We start from the raw sequence: 21,531 nt of genomic DNA on the forward strand, positions 1-21,531 counted from the left end.
CCGCATAAACTTTTGAGTCATGAAGCGGCTTCCCGGCACGAAGCGAAAATAGGCAGATACACTTTGTTCATTGAATACTCCAATATAATAACACTCGCGAATGTCTTCCGACTAACTTAATGCGATCATTAACCACAAAACACCACTTCGTATTAATTATTTAGATTACTCAATGAAGAAAGCAACTGTCCCGTTCCCGTTTCCCGCCGAAAAGCCTAAAGACATTTAAATCTCAAGAAGATCATTTTTCTTTTTTCTATTTAACTTATTTATCAATAAAAAAGTAAAAATAAGTCTGACGTTTTATCACGTTTTCTATGACGTCACAGTGTGCTTTTTCAAACAATTTCATAGTCATTTTGTGTTTTGACGTTTAGTAAAAAGTAACTGATTTGACTAGTTGGAAACTAGCGTATTGTGTTTAAAATCCAACTGCATGTTAGCGACAAGTGTCACAACGACAAAGCGAAGGTTAATCTTATAAAAGCTGATTTAGTATTCCGTGTGTGCCGGTATCCGTGCGGGATTACAGCGTAATTTGACGACCGATTACAGAGCGGGATGGATTACAGAGCGGGATACCCGTAATTACATGAGTGCAACGAACATTTGATACTTGTTTCGCATTTTAATAACTTTATTTCATACATACATACATAAACTCACGCCGGGGTAAGCAGAGACTACTTGCTTCCTCCACATTCATCAATCGCTCCATTCACGCACGCCGGTTCAGAGTAGATCGTATTAAACCTTTTCTAAGGACATCTCCAATTTGGTCGACGTAAGTCCTTCTCGGTCTTCCTCTGCCAGCCGTACCATCAACTTTCGCTTTATATACGGCTTTTGCAATTCTATTATCCTTCATCTGCTCTACGTGTCCAAACCAACCTACCATTCCCTTCTCAATCTTAGTCACTATATCGTCTTTTACACCACATTTCTGTCAAACTTTATTTCAAATTCAAGAAATCAATTTGACTCATACATATGATAACACATATTTCCCGTTCGGGCAAGCAGAAAAAACCACGGAATTTATTGATTTAGTAGTGACAAACGGCCAATAGATATTAATAATCAATTTTAGAACGCAGTATCAACATTGTTTTTCCAAGATGTAAAATCCACGAGAGATATTAAAGGTTCGTTCGTCACTGCAAACTTAAGTTTTTTATTTACTTAAAGCTGGCAACTTAACATGGAATACATTAACTACTATCTTGATAACCACTTTCGCTTCTTCCAACACAGATCAGATAAAAAACAAAACACGAAATAACACATAACTTACAACCAAAACACATAATAAAAACAACTTACACAAGAGATTACAAATAAATAGACAGTAAACATTAAGGCAAATTGTAATTTTGTGTATGGCCTGTAAAATTATTTGCATTTTGAAAATTACAATTTGACACCACCTCCATTGGGTGGTGTTCCTGTGGGCCTCACTCAGCATAAGCCAAGGCGCGAGCCACGACGCTGGTGTTCTGTGGACCCCGCTAGGTGAGGCACGGAAATCGTGTCTCCCACAAATACAACATCGACTATGAATACATCTTACGCATACTCGAAGGTTTGGAATACTCTTGACCTGGCCTTTCTTTGAAACATTCCGGGTCTGATAGCTGTATGTACTCCTAGACCTTCCTCTGCCAACCCTAACACTTACATTCGTATCATAAATCTTTTTTACGTAATAAATCCATCCCTCACTCCAATAACTATTTACTCAACTTCAATACAATGAAGTAACACCCATGGGAGGGCCATACAAATAAGTTTCAACAATCGATTGTCATCGTTCTACCCGTGATAAAAACGAGAGGTACCGTCCACAAACACAGGTCCCTTGACACTAGAATTATACGAAAACGAACCAGGAAGAATAAAGTATAAAAATAATATATTTATTTTTCCTAAAGCAGACTTGGATTTATAAGATATGTTTTAAAGAAAAACTCGCTTTAGACTCAGCGTTATTTTTGTTGACTATTTGTGAAGAGCTCGGTGGCGCAGCAGTAGACGCGCTCGGTCTGCGATTGTTGAAGTAAAGCAACTTTCGCAAAGGCCGGTCATAGGATGGGTGACCACAAAAAAAAAGTTTTCATCTCGAGCTCCTCCGTGCTTCGGAAGGCACGTTAAGCCGTTGGTCCCGGCTGCATTATCAGTCGTTAATAACCATCAATCCGCACTGGGTCCGCGTGATGGTTTAAGGCCCGATCTGCCTATCCATCCATAGGGAAGGCCCGTGCCCCAGCAGTGGGGACGTTAATGGGCTGATGATGATGATTTGTGAAGAACATTTAATATTGAAATACGATCCCTATATTCCTATACCACATTTTTTAAATAAGGTACAAATCCAGTCTGCTTACCCCGGTGGGAAACAGGCGTGAGTTTACGTATGTATGTATGGTACATATTCAGTACACATCGTTTTATCTAATTTGTTTAAGTGAAATATTCACAAAAACCTTTGGTTACGTCCAAATATTCATGACAAGTTATCCAACTCATCCTAATATAGATTTAAACTTTGCTGATTTAAGTACTTAACTCTACAGCAAACAAGTACTTATACGCTATCCGACTGTTCCTAACGTCACCAGGGAAACCTAAGTTCTTTTCGAAAAAACAAAATCGGTTGTAATTTTTATATTAACAAAACTACTCAATACTACTCTCAATTTTTACACAGATTGAAATTAATTAAAAGAAATCGAGATTTTGTTGAAGAAAATCGTATAAGCATGTCATCATCCTCCTAGCATTGTCCCGTTTTTCTCAATGTCCACTTACCTAACTTGACGATTTGACAGGTCCGGTTTTTTTTACAGAAGCGACTGCCTGTCTGACCTTCCAACCCGCGAAGGGAAAACCAGCCCTATACAAGTTAGGTCACATACCTCCGAAAAATCGTATCAGAATGTGATTTTTCAAAAAGGCTTTTGCGTGGTTCTAAGGTCCACCATCGTGTGGGTTGTGAGGTGGATGACCAACCTCATCAACCCTGGTGTCAGGGTTATGGTTGAGCCGCCAAAGGCCCCTGACGTGACTCATGTAACGACTACGTACTTACATTAGTAAGTAGTAACTGGGACCAACGGCATAACGTGCCTTCCGAAGCACGTATCATCTTACGGACAATCAGGTGATCAGCCTGCGATGTCCTAACCAAACTAGGGATCACAAAGTGATTTGTCCCCGCCGGGTTTCGTTGTAAGGTGACGCTAACCAATCCAGTAGAAGTGTCCTATGCTATATATTTTTTCTTCCCTTTTTTATTCGTGTTTGCACAGTGGTACAAGTTGTCAAAGCCGCAAGGCCCCCGCGGGACAGTCTGGTAGGCACACTGTTTAGTCTGTCAGACCATCCCGGGACATAATTTATTCATCGCCTCACAAAATGTAAATAAAACCAGCTACTTAGAATTACCTTGATGGAATGTCACAATTTCACAAATATTAGGTTTTATTATATAATAATACATTGTTTTAAGTTTACGCGGTTATTATCATAATTAAAACACATAATAACGGGTTCTTACCGCGTTTAAAGTAGGGATATGAGACTCCCGATATTTCGACACTGTTTCAATTCGACAACACGAAAATTTCAATAGGGAAGACGGGTTCAAATTATCGAGCATGTGGAATCAAGCTTAAAACGGCTTAAAGCTTAATGTGAGACAAAACGTGAGGACACAGTGAGTGCGGTTTGTCGTAGTGAGTTTGGTGCGAGTTCAGATGGTTCCGAACATTCCGATATCAAATACATCAACAAGCGGCAAAGAAAGAGGGTAGACAGATATGTCTTCCTATAGAAAATTATGGATCTAGCTACTCCACTCCAATCTCATCAGTCATCCCGTGATCATGGCACTTGCAACAGTGTCGAAATATCGAGAGTCTCATATCCCCATTTAAACGCGATAAGAACCCGTTATTATGTGCTTTAATTATATAATACATTTCTTGACAAGTCTTGTGGTTCGAGTTTGTTAGTTTACATAACAATACATATCTCAATTGGGGTAGTCAGAGGTACATCCATGTGGTCTATCCACATCTCGACGTAAGTCACACGTTCTTTGAACAGAACCATAACATCATCACAAACAGCCTATCCTATATACGTCCCACTGCTGGGCACAGGCCTCCCCTCAATCAACCGGAGGGGGTATGGAGCATACCACGCTGCTCCACTGCGGGTTGGGTTTTTGAACAGAACCATAACATCATCACAAACAGCCTATCCTATATACGTCCCACTGCTGGGCACAGGCCTCCCCTCAATCAACCGGAGGGGGTATGGAGCATACCACGCTGCTCCACTGCGGGTTGGGTTTTTGAACAGAACCATAACATCATCATAAACAGTCTATATATACGTCCCACTGCTGGGCACAGGCCTCCCCTCAATCAACCGGAGGGGGTATGGAGCATACTCCACCACGCTGCTCCACTGCTGGTTGGTTTTTTGAACAGAACCATCACGGATTTTTTGTGAGTCACGGAACGAAAAGTTTATACCGAGCATCTCATCTCCTTGGCAGTATCCCGATTTTCACAAGGTCCGCTAACCTAACCTGAAGATTTAACAGGTCCGGTTTTTTACAGAAGCGACTGCATGTCTGAACTTCCAACCCGCGAAGGGAAACCCAGACCAATACAGGTTAGGTCACAAAGTCTGAAAATGCATTTCTCGAGAATGTGGGTTTTCTCACGATGTTTTCCTTCACCGATCTGATCCAAACATGAATTCGAAAACAAATCCGACAATCATTGGTTTAGGCCTGTGCTGGATTCGAACCTGCGACCTCAAAGTGACAGGCAAGCGTTCTACCGACTGATCTACAACGGCTCTAATAATTTCAAGCCGTGCATAGTACATTAACAAAGCAATCTTAACATTTAAAAAGCGTGTTAGAATAGAGACTGTCGACTGAACCCGCAATAGAACCACTACACCACACAGCCCAAAGCACCCCAAGGGATACCTAAGTGAATTAAGTGTTCCATACAAATGGCTTATTTGATTAAACGGTGGGTAATATTTAATACAATAACGTTCGCGATTTCAAAAAGGATTTCTATGCAGATAATAGAGAATACAGAGAATAGTCACTATGGTCCTGTGGTACGGTCACGAGCATTAATATGTATACACTTTGGTACCACGTCACATTAACTTTTTTGACAAATTGAACTGTAAGTCTCACTAAATGTCAAATATGTTAGTGCGACAGAGTCCTAAAGTGGGTACATTATATTGCTCATGACTGTATATGGGCTTGCTTCTCAAACAGGGAGCGCCTGGTCAAACTCAGGTACCGGACTTGCACCAATGAGTTATTATTAATTTATCTCAAGTGCAATTTTTTTGCTACTGGATCTGGAGATCCAGTTTCGATTCCCGATGGGGACATTGTCGAAATCACTTTGTGAGACTGTCCTTTGTTTGGTAAGGACTTTTCAGGCTTGAATCACCTGATTGTCCGAAAAAGTAAGATTATTCCGTGCTTCGGAGGGCACGTTAAGCCGTTGGTCCCGGCTATTAGCCGTAAAAATACCTCCATCAACCCGCAGTGGAGCAGCGTGGTGGAGTATGCTCCACACCCCCTCCAGTTGACTGACGGGAGGCCTGTGCCCAGCAGTGGGACGTATTTAGGCTGTTTATGTATGTATCTATGTAAGTGTGTAAGGCTCGAGCATTATAGACGGCGATACGGCTCACCATCACCACACCCCGGACACTTCATACAAACAAACTTCGTTTTATATAGACACTACACACACACACACACACACACACACACACACACACACACACACACACACACACACACACACACACACACACACACACAGAGATGCGCGTGTGACGTGTGACACTATACGATTCACGTCTAAACTATGTTCGAGGGGGGTGAGGTAAACCTAGCTCAGACGCTGGTGGGGAGCGGGGAGTTGCCGTTCTAGACGTAGTATTATTCCTTATTCTATGCCATCACGTTGCTCTAACAGAAAGCTCGGTGAGGTGTGGGTACTTAGTTCACCTTGCGATAGATGTACCTCTGTTTACCCCAATCGGGATTAGTCGTGAACTTATGTTAAGTGTTCTGTGCAGACTGTATAATGTACCTACTTATTATAATATTCGCTTATGTGTGTACTTATGAATTTTTCAACTCTTTTGAAGTTTGAAAAGCTTCATGATGGGTAATTAAATTGCTTCTGTGAATCACAAAAAAAGGTAAATTACGTTTTTGTTTATAACTTCACTCTCATTTTTACCCGACTGCGGCGAAGCAAAAAGGAGAGTTATGTGTTTGACCGCTATGTATGTATGTATGCACGTCTGTTCCAACCTAATCGAAGGTTTGTTTAGCTGCCAAGAACGAGTGTGTACTAAATAGTAGCAATGATTGAAAAAATCATTCAAGAATTATTAAAGGTTTTTAAACTCGTATGTGAGTGGAAGAAGCGAAAATTATATGTCAGGATAGTAGTAAGTGGAATTCCCCGGTCTCTGCCTACCCCCATCATGACATGTACGTCATCTTATTTGTGTGTATTAAAGGTTTATTAACAATGCTATAAATAAATGTTTGGTTTATTGCGGCATCCCCAATATCACTTAACATGTCCACGCAACCCCTTCACAAATCCCTACAATAGCCAACTATCGCTACGACATAATAAAGAAAATTCTCCGAAAATCAGATGTCAGAATACCCTTGTGTACACAGGGAATAAATGAGCGTGTATTTAAGAGGATGCACCCGCGCGCGGCCCTCAGTCAGCTGAAGGCCGCGCCGGGAGGATGTTGTCGCTGTACCGCGCGTGGCTCGGGCCCAGCCCCTGCGTAGCCCGTCCCGCGCCGCCGCCCGGCGCGCACCGCCCCGTGCCTCGGAGAGCACGTGTCCCATCCCCGCCGCCACCATCGCCGTCATCCACCACTTCCAGCGAGTTGGACGTGGAAAGAATCGAAGCTCCGGACCCTCCGAAGCGGCAGGGGAGTACAGTTTTGGATATCGCTTCCTGCGATGGGCCGGTGAGGTTCAGCCGCGTGTTGAACTCCGCTTGGAGGGAGAACAGTCCGGAGCGCGGGTGGTGCCGGCACCGCAAGCAGAGGCCCACGCTGCACTACTACCCCTGCAAGACCTGCGGCTGCAAGTTCCCCTCCTACTACTTCGTGCATAAGCACAGGAAGCGCTGCCACGCGGAAGAGATGACCGACAACTCGAGCGAACCCCAACCAGAGCCATCGACTTCAAGCGCCATTTAAACCAAAAAAACTTCCCACATATCAGTATTGTTAGAAAGTGATTCAGTGGATTAACACATCGAATTTAATAGAAAATAGTTTTATAGGTATTTAATTTTATTTTTAAAATGATATTTTTGTTTGTTTTGAATAGTGAAATTTTGAGCGGTTTTGATAACAACGTTAGTACGTACATTTTAAGTCTTGCATATCGGTAATTATTGGGTGTGATTGTGCAGTTTCAATCGAAAGGTGATCTTTTAGCTAAAGATAAATCAAATATTTCCATAATTTATAGAAACTAATTATGTATATAAAAGTACTGTTAAGTTTAATAAACGGCGATTTACTTAGGGTCTCCGAATCTTCATTCGTCTTCCTTAGATTTTACTTTTGTTTTCAAAAAGTAATACGTAATTTGACCTCAAGCTACTTGTGAAGTTTTACCGTGACCAAAACGTTTGACGGAATTTATTATTTAATGTTACTATTTGTTTTAAAAGAGTAATTATATCAGGAACGTAAAAGTATTGAAGTCAATATACCAATTCGTTTTAGGTTTCAAATTAAATTATTTATTAATTCTAAGCTGTTCTAGGGGCGAATAAAACGTAGACCAAGTTCAGCTGCTTGTCTTCCCGGGCGTGTCGTAAAATCCGACATAGGGATTGTGTCCTTTCTGTCATGATGAACAACTGTTATGGGCGATAGGCTGATGTCGCAAGGTTCAACATATCCATCGCATCAACAGTGGCTGCAAGTTATTTTTGATTACTTGTGGTTCTGCCCACCCCATTGCTGTTTACGGGGTTGAGTTTACATATGTATGTATATTATTTAAACAAAGAAATTAGTAAACTAGTAACAGTTAGTATACGACGTCTCAACATATCAGTGTTAACGAGCTTAACATAACGTAGGCTAAATTAATTTAATTATGCAATGTTAAAATAAACGTTTACGGATAACATCCTTTGTTTTATTTAAACACAATACTCATTATTTGTACCACATATTACATGGGACTAAAACATGACTGACGAGGAATGGGTATACTATGTATAGTATACCAGGTGTATAGTATATTAAGTATAGTATAAACAAAATGTATATATATATACGTATACAGGGTGTTAGTGACATCGTAACGAATACTCAGAGGGATGATTCAGACCATGATTCTGAGTTAATATCAAGTGGAATTTTCCGTCGCAAAATTCATGTTATTTTTTTAGTTTTTTTAAATTATTTTCAATTCTATACTTTTGCGATGGAAAATTCCACTTGATATTAATTCAGAATAATCAGCTGAATCATCCCTCTCAGTATTCGTTACGATGTCACTTACACCCCATACAAGTACATACAGTAGCCATACAAGTAGGTATGGGTGTTAGTGACACTGTAACGAATACTGAAGGGGATGATTCTGAGTCGATATCAAGTGGAATTTCCTGTCGGAGAAGTCATGAAAATTTTAGAGCTTATTTAAATTATTTTCCGTTCCATAATTTTGCGACGAAAAATTCCAGTTGATATCAACTCAGAATTTTGGCCTGAATCATCCCCCTGAGTATTCGTTACGATGTCACTAACACCCTGTATATGTATTATAAATTTAGTTTTTTAAGCAACAAATTGCCTATGCCTATTGTATACCGGGTGTATAGTATATTATGTATAGTATACCCACTATACCCGGTATACTATACATATACCAGGGATGTTATGGGTATGTTTTTTTTTTTAATTTACGGATACGGATTTAAGAATGATTATTATACCGGATACTATACATACTATGTATACGATACATAGTATACCCATTATGGGGTGTACCTCTTCCTACCCCATAGAAGATACAGGCGCGATGTTATGTTATTATTTGTACTGACCGATATTGCATTTCCATGCTACTTTTTTAGGGAAAATGCTGCACCGACAAGAGCGTGGCTCTTAAATTGATGATGATGATGACCGATATTGACTATATCATGATTCAGCGCTTCCAACGGGGTTTCCATATTACTAGAAAATACTAATTATTTAAACATATTAATATGTTTTTAATTATTTTTTAAATAACCGGAAATCTTGAAATAGAGGATTTAAGTGTGTATGGATTTATTTTTTATTTTTTAAGCTATCGACTCGACGACCCGTGCGAAGGCGAGCCGAGTCGCTAGTGTTATTACAAAATAAGGATAAACAAAAAATTGTATTCAAAAGCTTAAAAGAGTTTAATACCGCCGAGTTGATTAAATGGTTAAGTAATCAGGAATGAATTATGTTATATGAGGGAAATAAGCTGGATAATGAAAATGCTACTCTGATGATAATACGTTGATAAAAATTAATCAGATAATTGCTAATCTTAATGAATTTGGCCATCACGGGCAGGAACGGGTACACCTCCCAAAACCTTTTGTTTCGCCGTCCGAGAGACCTCCGCCAGGTCTTGATTTGCCTTAGTCTACCTGGAAGTCTCTAAATGGACTTCGGACTCAGGTGGGCCGAAGTAAGGATAATTTGTTCAGGTGGGGTTTCTCGGATGGCTCGCACTTAAAGTGCAAGTGCGGCACTGTTCTCCAAACGATGGAACATCTTACATCGTGTCCTGCGTGCCCGGACACCTGCACGCAGGAGGATCTGATGAGCGCTGCAGATGGCGCCATACTTGTCGCCAAGTTTTGGGCCGATACTATTTAGTTTGTCATCGACCCGATATGAAGAAGAATGAATTTGGCCGTTCATTCGTACATCTCGTGACAAACAGTGTCAATGTGGCAAAGAAAGATTCTGTTTTCACTCTCACTGCCACTTTAAAACCCTGATACCGACCCCGCCGGCGTGTTCGACGATATCCCTCATTGGTTATCAGCCCATTAAGGTCGATAAATCCTATCAAATATAATCCTCTTACACGACTGAGCAGAGGTATTCTCCCAACTGAGCACCCACACACAGGCCTGTTCTCTTAACACGTTCAATGTATGAACCACATATAAGGCAATAAATTTGAAACTCACACGTCCACTTCCCATCTGTGGAGCACACTTTTCTGGCCATAGTATGTCTATGTACACAAAATCCAATGTGTTTACGAAAAATAACAAAGCACATGTGGTGGGTTGCTATCTAATTTTCAGTTACAGTAAACGTGTTAAATTACCGGGTGATTTGATAAGTCACGTCAAAAAAGTAAGAAATTGTCAAGACTGAAATGTTGCTTTCCGAGTATAGTCCCGTTGAGTTGACCAATTACCGGGGTCTATGGGTAATTTTACCTAAAGGCTGAAATCTGTCAAACGTGCTGTCATAAAGATAAGACTCACCAGCTTCGGGCGTTGGCGGCGGCTGCGTGGGCGTGGGCGGCTGGGCGGGCTGCGGCGTGGGCGGCGCGCTGCCTGGTCCCGCCCACGAGCTGCTCGTGCTCGATGAGCTTGCTCCACTCGCTGCGCTCGATGCGGTCACTGCGGTTGCTGCGCTCGCTGCGATAGCTGCGGTTGCTGCGCTCGCTATGGTGGCTGTGGTCGCTGCGCTCGCTGCGGTGGTGGTAGTGGTCGGTGGTGGAACACCGGGGGACGGGATCGATGCCAGCGCACACGACGTCGTTATTGTCGACTGGTGAGAGAGATGGAAGATTATTTATTGATTCAGCAGATACATTTTGTTACAATGGAAAGGACTTAGGTTTTCATCCGCAAAATATTATGTCCTCGGATTGAACGTTAGCGTCACATTGTTAGGAGAAGAATCACCCGCGAGTGATTATCCATTATCGGTGCACCACCATTTATAAATCAATGAAATTTTACTGTCCTCTGGTGAGGCTTGTGTTACTTGTCATTTTAGTTAGGTGTCAGCTAGGTGTCGATTCATCCGATAATGGTCTTCGTCCACAATCATCAAAGTCACCAAAGAGAACATTGTCAGTAGATACTCACACTAGCACTAGCGGGCGGCTCGGTCCCGCTGGGCGCGGGCGGCGGCGTAGGCGCAGCGGGCGGGGAGGCGGCGGGCGCCGACGACGACGACACAGCCGCGGGCGGCGCCGACACCGCCGGCACCGACACCGCCGGCACCGGCGACGGCGGCTGCGGCGGCGTGCGGATTAGTTCTGGCCTGGAGAACAAATAGGGTTTTAATACATACATATATACAAAAACTCACGCCCGTAATCCCAAATGGGGTGGGCAGAGCCACAAGTAATCAAAGACAACTTGCAGGTTTTAAGGGTTTTAATATGCCTGGAAAACTTGGATTGGAAGGTCACATAAGAGCACATATATACGATCACGTCTATTTTCCGTCGGGGTGGGCAGAGAGCACGGATTTCCACTTATTCTGACACACCACTTTCGCTTCATCCACTCTTACCAAAGACTGCATGCAAGCTGGCCGGTTTGGAGTACTCTTGACCTGACCTTTCATTAAGACATCCTGGATCTGATCGCCCTTCTGCTAACCCTAGCACTTACAACCGTATCATAAATCTTTTTCGGAGTAAAGGTACTGAAAAAAAGATATAAATGAAATAAAGGTTCAGGAAAAGGGTTTGTTTGTCTGAAATGCCACAGCATTTTAGCCTGTAAAATGAAAACAAAGAAAACAAAGGAAAACATGAAACAGTAGGACTAGGGCCCTGTGCTGGGAGGTTTTCTGGCCACGTCTTTCCCTCAGCGTTACAGATTCCGATGTGGTAGTAGTTTTACAGCTAGTTACATAATATGTAATTTAATTATGTTTGACGTTCAAAAAGCGCTAACTTTGTAAGCCAATTTTGAAAAATAAATATTTTTGAATTTTGAATTTTTGAATGTACTATAGAAGTTGTATGAACCGATAAACCACCCCACACACACACACACACACACATAACTCTGGTCTGTACATTACTCCAACGCTTTGCCAGACTCACTGACCCCTAAGATACAGGTTTTTACCTAGTTTAGAGGACAGCGAATCACATCCTTGTAATTCGCTTGTATTCGTTTAAGTACAACCATTGTAAACTTCATTGTAACAATTATTTTTTGGAAATAAATTTATTTATTTATTTATTATTTACCAGAACTTTTGTCATTAAAAGAAAGAAAGAAACATTTATTATTTATTAGACTGGTCTCGCTTTGGTTACGTTTTCATACGAATTCAACTACTGCGCGGGATTGACGATTCTACGTGCCCTCCGAAACTGAGAAACTTGGAATTAAAACTATACGTTCGCCCATCCAATAACTGATCCTTTATTGATCGGTATCAACCAACAAGTACTACAGGACTTCTCAGTAATTAAAAAAAAATCTTCACCCGCCTAATTAGCAGTTGACAATAGGCCGTCATACAATATTAAAAGGTCCAAAATCCCCCCGTCGCGAGATTTGCAGAGGGTTGGTAAACATAATTATCTGGATTCGGCACTCTATTAATTACAATCCACCCCTGTGGGAGGGTGGCGTTGTATAATCCCGTGAGGTTCATACACTTATGTTTTTAAAACGTTAAACAATGGTGCTAATTCCTGTAAATACCATCTAATTTTATTTTAAGTTATATCTGTCATTTTCTTATCCGCCGAAAAGGAAAGGGACGGGTAATCGACAAGCATAAAATTAATGGAACACACGTCAATTTTAAGCACAAATCTAAACCAACCGTCTAAAAATTTTACATCCGTCAATAACCCGTCACAGTTAAGTAGACTGCACGTCAAACGGATTGCATACCAGCGAGGTACCTTTTGATTCGCCCGGGTTATTCATTCATTTACTCATTCTTCCTAAAATTAAGAGCTGTGAATCATCCGTCCCTTTCCTTTTCGACGGATATGAAAATGACGGATATAACTTAAAATAAAATTAGGCGGTGTCTGCAGGAATCGGGGCCAATGTGGAATTATTTATATTTCTTCGTATCAAGGATTCCTAACCAAACTAGGGATCACAAAGTGATTTTTGTGATATGTCCTCACCGGAATTTTAAACCGGGACCTTCGGATCATGAGCCCAACGCTCAAATCACTGGACCACGAAGGAGTGATCTTAGACTGGCTTGTGTCTAGATTACCATTTTATAATTTATCTTAGCCTAGTCATCATCATCATCAGCCGTACGACGCCCACTGCTGGGCATAGGCCTCCCCCAAGGATCTCCACGACCATCGGTCCTGCGCTGCCCGCATCCAGCGGCTTCCCGCGACCTTATCCTAGCCTAGTAAAATACCCTATTTGAAACCACTACTCTACACAAATTCCCGGAATGTTGGCTGAGTACCCATGTATCCGCTCTAACCGGAGTCTATTTGAACATCATTAAAACCGACCAATTAATACTTGTGTTGTTACGGGGTGGCGAGGGAGGGAAACTGATTATAATGTAGTTTTACAGGGATTTTGGCGAAATATTTGAAAGCTTTTTGTATTTATTTTAACGTTTATTAACGCTTATTTGACCAAACCAAACCTAAAAGGACAAAATTTTATCAAACACATATTCCGTTTTAAACCGTCTATCCGGGATCCGGTTTCCCGTTTATTATTATGATTATACACCCACCAAAGTTTTACATGTACACTGGTGCTAATTCCTACAGACGCCATCAAATTTTTTTTTAAACTATACCTGTCATTTTCTTATCCGCTGAAAAAGAAAGAGACGGGTAATCGACAGGCAAAATTTATGGAACACACGACAATTTTAAGCACAAATCTAAAACAACCGTCTAAACATTTTACATCGGACATTACAGGCTGATCACCTGATTGTCCGAAAGTAAGATGATCCGTGCTTCGGAAGGCACGTTAAGCCGTTGGTCCCGGTTACTATTTACTGATGTAAGTGAGTAATCGTTACGTGAGTCATGTCAGGGGCCTTTGGCGGCTCAATCATAACCCTGACACCAGGGGTGATGAGGCTGGTATCCCACCTCACAACGCACACGATAAGAAGAAAAGAAGATCGGCCAATAACCCGACAGAATTAAGTTGACAGCACACGTCAAGCGGTTCGCATACAGCAGCGAGATACCTTTTGATTCGCCCGAGTTATTCATTCATTTACTCAGTATTCCTAAAATTTACGACTGTCAATCATCCGTCTCTTTCCTTTTCGGCGAATAAGAAGATGACAGGTATAACTTAAAATTAGGTGTCTGCAGGAATCGGAGCCAATATGTCTCTTGTACAGTCACGAATACTAATATGTATACACTTTGAAACCATGTCACATTAACTTTTTTGACAAATTAAACCGTAAATCTCATTAAATGTCAAATATGATAGTGCGACAGGGTTCTAAAGTGGGTACATCGAATTGCTCATGACTCTACAGTTCTGTTAACAGAAAGAACGGAGCTATGAAACCGATCTGAATCTTCGTGAATTAAATTAATAAATACACTTATGCAGCAATAAATTATTAGCTAATAAATTATTGACAAAATTATGTATTTATCTAATCATAATTAAACTAAACTAATTAAGTTGGCTGAACCATTTGTCTGTCTTATGTGTATTTATGTATATAGAACTTGTCTGTATATTCTTGTCTCTGTGTAAATAAATAAACTAAACACTTTCAATCTGTTCAAAACCGCTCATAAATTTAAACAGTAAATTCAAAAATATCTTTATTCAGTAGGTAACATAATTACACTTTGAATCGTTTTTTTTTTGCATAACGAACGTCTCATCCGCCTAAAACTGCTGCAGCTACTCACAACCTGTATAGCCGGGGGAAAGAAGCTTCAAGCAAAACCTCAGCACAACGGGCTTAGCACCGTAAGCGCGCGACTCTTTCTCGCCTCGACATACGTCACCCGTCACTCTCTCATAGTACTGCGCAGAAAGAAACAGACGATCTCTGTCGCGGCGAGAAAGAGTCTCGTGCTTATGGTGCTAGACCCGCAGGGCCCTAGACGTTCTTAAAACAATAAATATAAACGAGATAAGAAAGTACCTATCAAATTGCATTCATAAAGATACACACTGCTAGGCAACGGGGACGTTGTATAAAGTCAGCAATCGAGTTTTTATCGAAGCGGTTCGCGGTTCGCCGGGGTAGAGCGCTTTAATTAACGCAATTAGAAAGATGGGCGCCGGCTGTTTGCGTAAAAATCTAAACAAGAACGCCGCTAGGGATAGGGTTGTCGATAGTGTCGATTGCATCGATAAAATTATAGAGTATTGAATCTGTCACACACTCGCATAATGTCAAATGTAAGTAATAATCGATCCGCTAACAAATTACGCAAATATTACATTGTAATCGGACCTGAGGTCTTTTAAACAAAAGGCAAGTGAACGGTTTTGTCTTTTTAATTATGTTAATATTTCATCTCGAGCTCCTCCGTGCTTCGGAAGTCACGTTAAGCCGTTGGTCCCGGCTGCATTAGCAGTCGTTAATAACCATCAATCCGCACTGGGCCCGCGTGATGGTTTAAGGCCCGATCTCCCTATCCATCCATAGGGAAGGCCCGTGCCCCAGCAGTGGGGACGTTAATGGGCTGATCATGATGAATTATGTTATTGTCTTGTTCTATGTTGTGGTGTCTATTTATAATAAATACTTTATACTCGATTATTGCTATTCTAATTTCATTATAACGTAATATAGTTGCCAGCATCTCTACATAGCCGATTTATTTCACAAGTTTCCATTTTCAGATAAACTCTTTTTTAAATTACTTCTTAAAACTCATTATCCATTGATTCTTTCCTACACTGTATCCTTTTTAATCTGTTATTTTGATACATTTCTAAAGTTAAACTTTCTACCCAAAACGTTTCGTGGCGTGGAGAACTTTTCTTCTTTTTTTTTTTTTTAAATTTCGTGCCGCATCTTTTCCTTGTTATTTCTTATTTAAATTTTGTGGCGTGTCTGTTCTTTATTAGTTTTTTTTTTAATTTCGTGGCGTATGTTTTCTTTGTCATTCTTTTCGATAAGTATATCGATAAACAATCGACAACAGCAACCCTCTATCGACACGCCGGTACATCTCTGAATGCTGATTGGCTCGATCCCACGGGAGCCTGTCCAAATAATCATCGAAGTGATTGTCAACACGCGCTCGAGACTTTATTATTCCATATTTACCCATATATTTACCCAATGTACCCGGTGGATGGTATTTTTTTTTACCATCGGGGTAAATAAATCGGGGTAATTTATTAACGGGAAAATATTCTGGATTTTATTTATTTTTGACTTTTTGATGTAACGTTTATATGTTTTTTTTTGTTTTTTTTTTTGCAAATATAATGTATTTTAACAGCCTCCGTGGTCTAGTGGTTAGAGCGTTAGGCTCACTATCTGGAGGTCTGGGTTCGATTCCCGATGGGGACATTGTCGAAATGACTTTGTGAGACTGTCCTTTGTTAAGCCGTTGGTTCTGGCTATTAGCCGTAAAAACACCTCCACCAACACGCAGTGGAGTAGCGTGGTGGAGTATGCTCCATACCCCCTCCGGTTGATTGAGGGAGGCTTGTGCCCAGCAGTGGGATGTATAGGCTGTTTATGTTATGTATTTTTTGTCGTTTGAGACAATTTATTCTTCTATACCTTTTCTATCGAAGCATGATGAGAGTGATATATCTGTCGTCTCTTTCGTACCAAGCTGTATATTGTTGATGCGAAAGAGACATGTCACTTGCCTCTTTCGCGCTAGGCGATTTACTATATCTCTGTCATGCTAATCTTACTACTTTAAAAGGGATATACAATAAATAATGATAGGGTTACCATTCTCTAAAGTCCATCGGTTCAGATGTGAACCTAGGTGAAACGGGGTTGAGTTGCTAGGATAAAATAATGTGAACTATATTATCATAATAAACAGAGTATTTTACGTCATGAAAAGAATTTTAGATTCCCTCCACAAAGTAAAAAGTACCGCTGGACGTAAAGAGTGCACTTAAAAAAATCTCAGTAGAAAATTAAATGGTTGTACAATTGAATGAAATTCAAATGAACGTTCCGCCAAGATGTATCTCGTTAAAAATAATATTAAAAGAATCTTTTTTATCTTGTTAACGATATTCACGGTGATATTTGGTATTATCGTTGTAATTGGGTCGTGTACTAGCTTCACGATAAATTATTAAATTCTATAAATAAATAAAAACAGATCTAAAACTAACGAAAAACATTTTCTTTTTTTTCTATTTAATTTATTTATGTTTTTAATCAAGAAAAACGTAATAATAAGTCCGATATCCTATCACGTGTTTTCATGACGTCACAGAGTGCCTTTTCAAACAAATTCCATAGTCATTTCGTGTTTTGACGTTTAGTAAAAAGTAACTGTTTTAACTAGTTAAGTTAGCGGACCCTGTGAAAACGGGATAATGCTAGGGAGATGATGATAAGCGAGAGATTAATTTTTAATCACAATTTGTATGCTAATCTGTAACAACAGAGTCTGTCAAGGAATTCGTTGGGCAAAATAACGGCCTCCGTGACCCAGTAGTTGAGCGTTGGGCTCACGATCCGAAGGTCCTGGGTTCGAATCCCGGTGGGAACATATCACAAAAAATCACTTTGAAATCCCTAGTTTGATTAAGACATCACATCACATTTTGAACAGGCTGATCACCTGATTGACCGAAAGTAAGACGATCCGTGCTTCGAAAGGCACGTAGAGCCGTTGGTCCCGGTTGCTACTTGCTGATGTAAGTAAGTAGTCGTTACATGAGCCTTGTCAGGGGCCTTTGGCGGCTCAATAATGGGGTTGGTAAACTACCTCACAACCCACACGATAGAAGACGAAGAAATAGGAACCCCGAAAGAATCCGGAAATCTAGTTCTTACGAGAATAATTACGTTTCGACGATAAAGATAACAGCTACCTCCTTTTAATAAACAGACTTATATCAAATATTTTTATGTGAGACCAAATCCGACAGTCCACAAAACAATCCGTTAAATAAAAAGTTGTAGACTTCTCGGGGAGGATTGTAATAAAAATATGAATTTTAAACGATTAATCTTTGCAAGAAGTGGATTGCCCCATCCGAGTAGGCAAACATCCTCTAGACTCCAGTTTGCTATAAAAATATTCAGTCTTTTTGGAATATTTTTCAATTTTTTATGGAGATTACATTTTATTTTATGTTATGTAAGGTAATTTGTTCTAGATGTTTTGGAAGTTGTTAGGTTAATGATTTTTTTACAGCTTTGAGGGTATGAACTATTAATAAACGCTTGTTTCTCATTTTACGCTTATATTTTCTGAAGAAAAATCTTGTAGGTTTCCTTAAAACAAATTTTTAAACCTATATTTTCCATAATACTTAATCAACAAGAAAATTTTAGGCAAATAAGCGGCTAAATGGCCCCGATTCCTGCAGACACCTCCTAATTTTACTTTAAGTTATACCTGTCATTTTCTTATCCGCCGAAAAGGAAAGGGACGGATGATTGACGACAGCTCTTAATTTTAGGAAGAATGAGTAAATGAATGAATAACCTGGGCGGAAATCAAAAAGGGCTGGTATGCAAACAGTTTGAAGTGTGCTGGCAACATAATTCTGGCGGGTTATTGGCCAATGTAAATTTTTAGATGGTTGTTTTAGATTTGTGCTTAAAATTGACGCGTGTTCCATACATTTTATGCTTGTCGATTACCCGTCCCTTTCCTTTTCGGCGGATAAGAAAATGACAGATATAACTTAAAATTAAATTAGATGGTGTTTACAGGAAGATGATTCCGTGCTTCGGAGGGCACGTTAAGCCGTTGGTCCCGGCTATTAGCCGTAAAAACACCTCCACCAACCCGCATTGGGAGCAGCGTGGTGGAGTATGCTCCATACCCCATCCGGTTGATTGAGGTGAGGCCTGTGCCCAGCAGTGGGACATATATAGGCTGTTTATGTATGTTATGTATGTATGTTTACAGGAATTAGCACCATATGAACGGGTTCGTAGATAGAAAGTGTATAGAAAATTATAACCTAACTCTATGGACAGTACAAAACAGGAAAAACCAAGGAGAGGCGAGTGCGGGCCACCTGTGAATTATTCATGCGGCGTGTTGACCGACGGTAATTAAAAAGCGAGCTCGTAGCCGCGGATTCCTCTGTTTATACAGCTACTGTACCATTGTTACTTGTTTCCTCAGAGCTATGGTTTTATTTTGAAAAAAAAAACGCTCAAAAAAATGAAATGAAAAAAATGAATGAATGATGAAATGAAATTGTTTTTCGTTAGTTCTGGATCTGATTTTCGCAAAATCGGTTTATACGATAAGGCCGCCATTTGCCATGTACTTAAGAGTCTTTTTTGTAATTATTTATTTATTTTTATTTTGGTGCAATAAAGTGTATTTCCACCAACCCGCAGTGGAGCAGCGTGGTGGAGTATGCTCCATACCCTCTCCGGTTGATTGAGAGGAGGCCTGTGCCAAGCAGTGGGACTTATGTAGGCTGTTTATGTATGTTATTTATACTTTTCACTTTACTTTTTAGGGACAGTGTCCTGTCGAACATGATGGATCATCTGTAAGAGCGATAGGCTGATCCCCTATCATCATACGGTTTATCATTATCCACCTTAGGACCATGTATCAAATGTGGCTGCAAATAGTTTCTTGATTATTTGTAGTTCTGTCCACCCCTTCGGGGAATACGGGCGTGAGCTTATGTATGTATGTATGTATGTACTTTTATTTATTTATATGGGATTTGAGTTTGCTCATTTAAACTGTCAAGTGCGGTTCAAACACTTCTTTTTATATGTTCTCCCAGTACAACAATTTACACCACCATCGTCTACCGTCCGTCTTCATCTATATCTTCCCCTCTTCTCCCCTTCTCACTCCTTCTATCCCTCTCTCACTCATTCACACTCCTTCACTCAATCTATCATTTGTCTATGCATCCCTTTTATACTCTAGCCCTTATGCACGGTCACGAGCATTAATATGTTATACACTTTGGTATCATATCACATTAACTTTTTTGACAAATGGAACTGTAAGTCTCACTAAATGTCAAATATGTTAGTGCGACAGAGTCCTAAAGTGGGTACATTATATTGCTCATGACTGTACTACTCGTGTTACTCGTCTACTTCTCACACAATCATCTCAAATCACCCATCACTCACTTAGCAACATTTATATTTGGAGAAAACACGGCTAGGTTTTGCTAGGTAAGAGTGATCCACCTTAGACCATATCGTCACTTACCATCAGGTGAGATTGCTGTCAAACGTGAACTTATATAAAAAAACTTACTTGACTAGGTCAAAGATAAATTGTAAAATGCTAATCTAGAAATAGAAGCCAGTTCAAGATGATCACAAATCAATCTCATTTTTTTTTCTTCCGACTGGGCTACCGCGGCTATGGCTGATTTGTCTATGTAAATAAGTTAATAAATAAATATGGCAGCTTACCTGTTGATGTTCTGCGGGCCGGCGGGGCTGGCGGCGGGGCTGGCGGCGGCGCCGGGCGGCGCGGGCGCGTCCTCGTTCGCGGGCTCCTTCGAGTCCACTGCGCGCGCCACTGCCGGGACACGTACGTTACACTTCTCATTTATACTTATACATGCATACATAAACAGGCTGTGTAGTCGTTACACCGAATGTCCTTGTAAAATCAAAATATACGCCTCCCCTAGCGTTATGAATGTCCTTTCTAAATCCTCTTTGTTTGGAAGTATAGTCCTCACATGGTTAAACCATCACCTCCCCTAGTATTATCCCTTTTTCACGGAGTCCATTAACCTACTGCCTGTTTGACCTTTCAACACTATATAGTAGGTTAGGTGGCATACCTCCAAAAATGCATATAAACCTCTGTTTATATGCATTTATCCTAAAGTAGAGTTAGAGTATTATCCTAAACCGCTTATACAGGGTGTTAGTGACATCGTAACGAATACTGAGGGGGATGGTTCAGACCATGATTCTGAGTTAATATCAAGTGGAATATGAAAGAAAAAGTTGGATGATTCATATTCCACACACGAAAATGGCACAAAATGAAGGGTCAAATACCGTGAAAATAAAAAAAAACATTCTTCCCAATACTTGGCAAAACCATCTCAACCCACTCCCTACTTTTTTTTTCTAAATTCGGGCATCGATCCCGAAGCCTTACCAACACAAAGGTTGCAGTTTTCATGCAGTGATGTGCCATAGTAAAGCGGCGCAAAGTTATGTAAAAAGAGCCTTACTACCTAGCGTTTAGACGGATAGAATCATAGTACCGTCACGAGCATTAATATGTACACTTTGGTACCATGTCACATT

General features: G+C 40.4%; 1 protein-coding gene across 5 annotated transcripts in view; it reads right to left on the minus strand.

The window, feature by feature from the left end:
• LOC126376193 (titin) overlaps positions 1-21,531 on the minus strand; it is a 167,808-nt gene that overhangs the window by 15,812 nt on the left and 130,465 nt on the right. For 4 of the 5 annotated variants that reach the window (XM_050023428.1, XM_050023427.1, XM_050023429.1 and 1 more), the window contains 3 exons: positions 20,674-20,782; positions 11,226-11,403; positions 10,614-10,902 (listed from right to left, as the gene is read on the minus strand). In XM_050023428.1, the coding sequence (XP_049879385.1) occupies positions 10,614-10,902; positions 11,226-11,403; positions 20,674-20,782 (576 nt within the window). The remainder of the gene's footprint in view (positions 1-10,613; positions 10,903-11,225; positions 11,404-20,673; positions 20,783-21,531) is intronic. The other variant, XM_050023430.1, reaches the window with a different exon arrangement.

The sequence above is a fragment of the Pectinophora gossypiella genome, chromosome 20, assembly GCF_024362695.1.
Source record: "Pectinophora gossypiella chromosome 20, ilPecGoss1.1, whole genome shotgun sequence".
Lineage (NCBI taxonomy): Eukaryota > Metazoa > Arthropoda > Insecta > Lepidoptera > Gelechiidae > Pectinophora > Pectinophora gossypiella.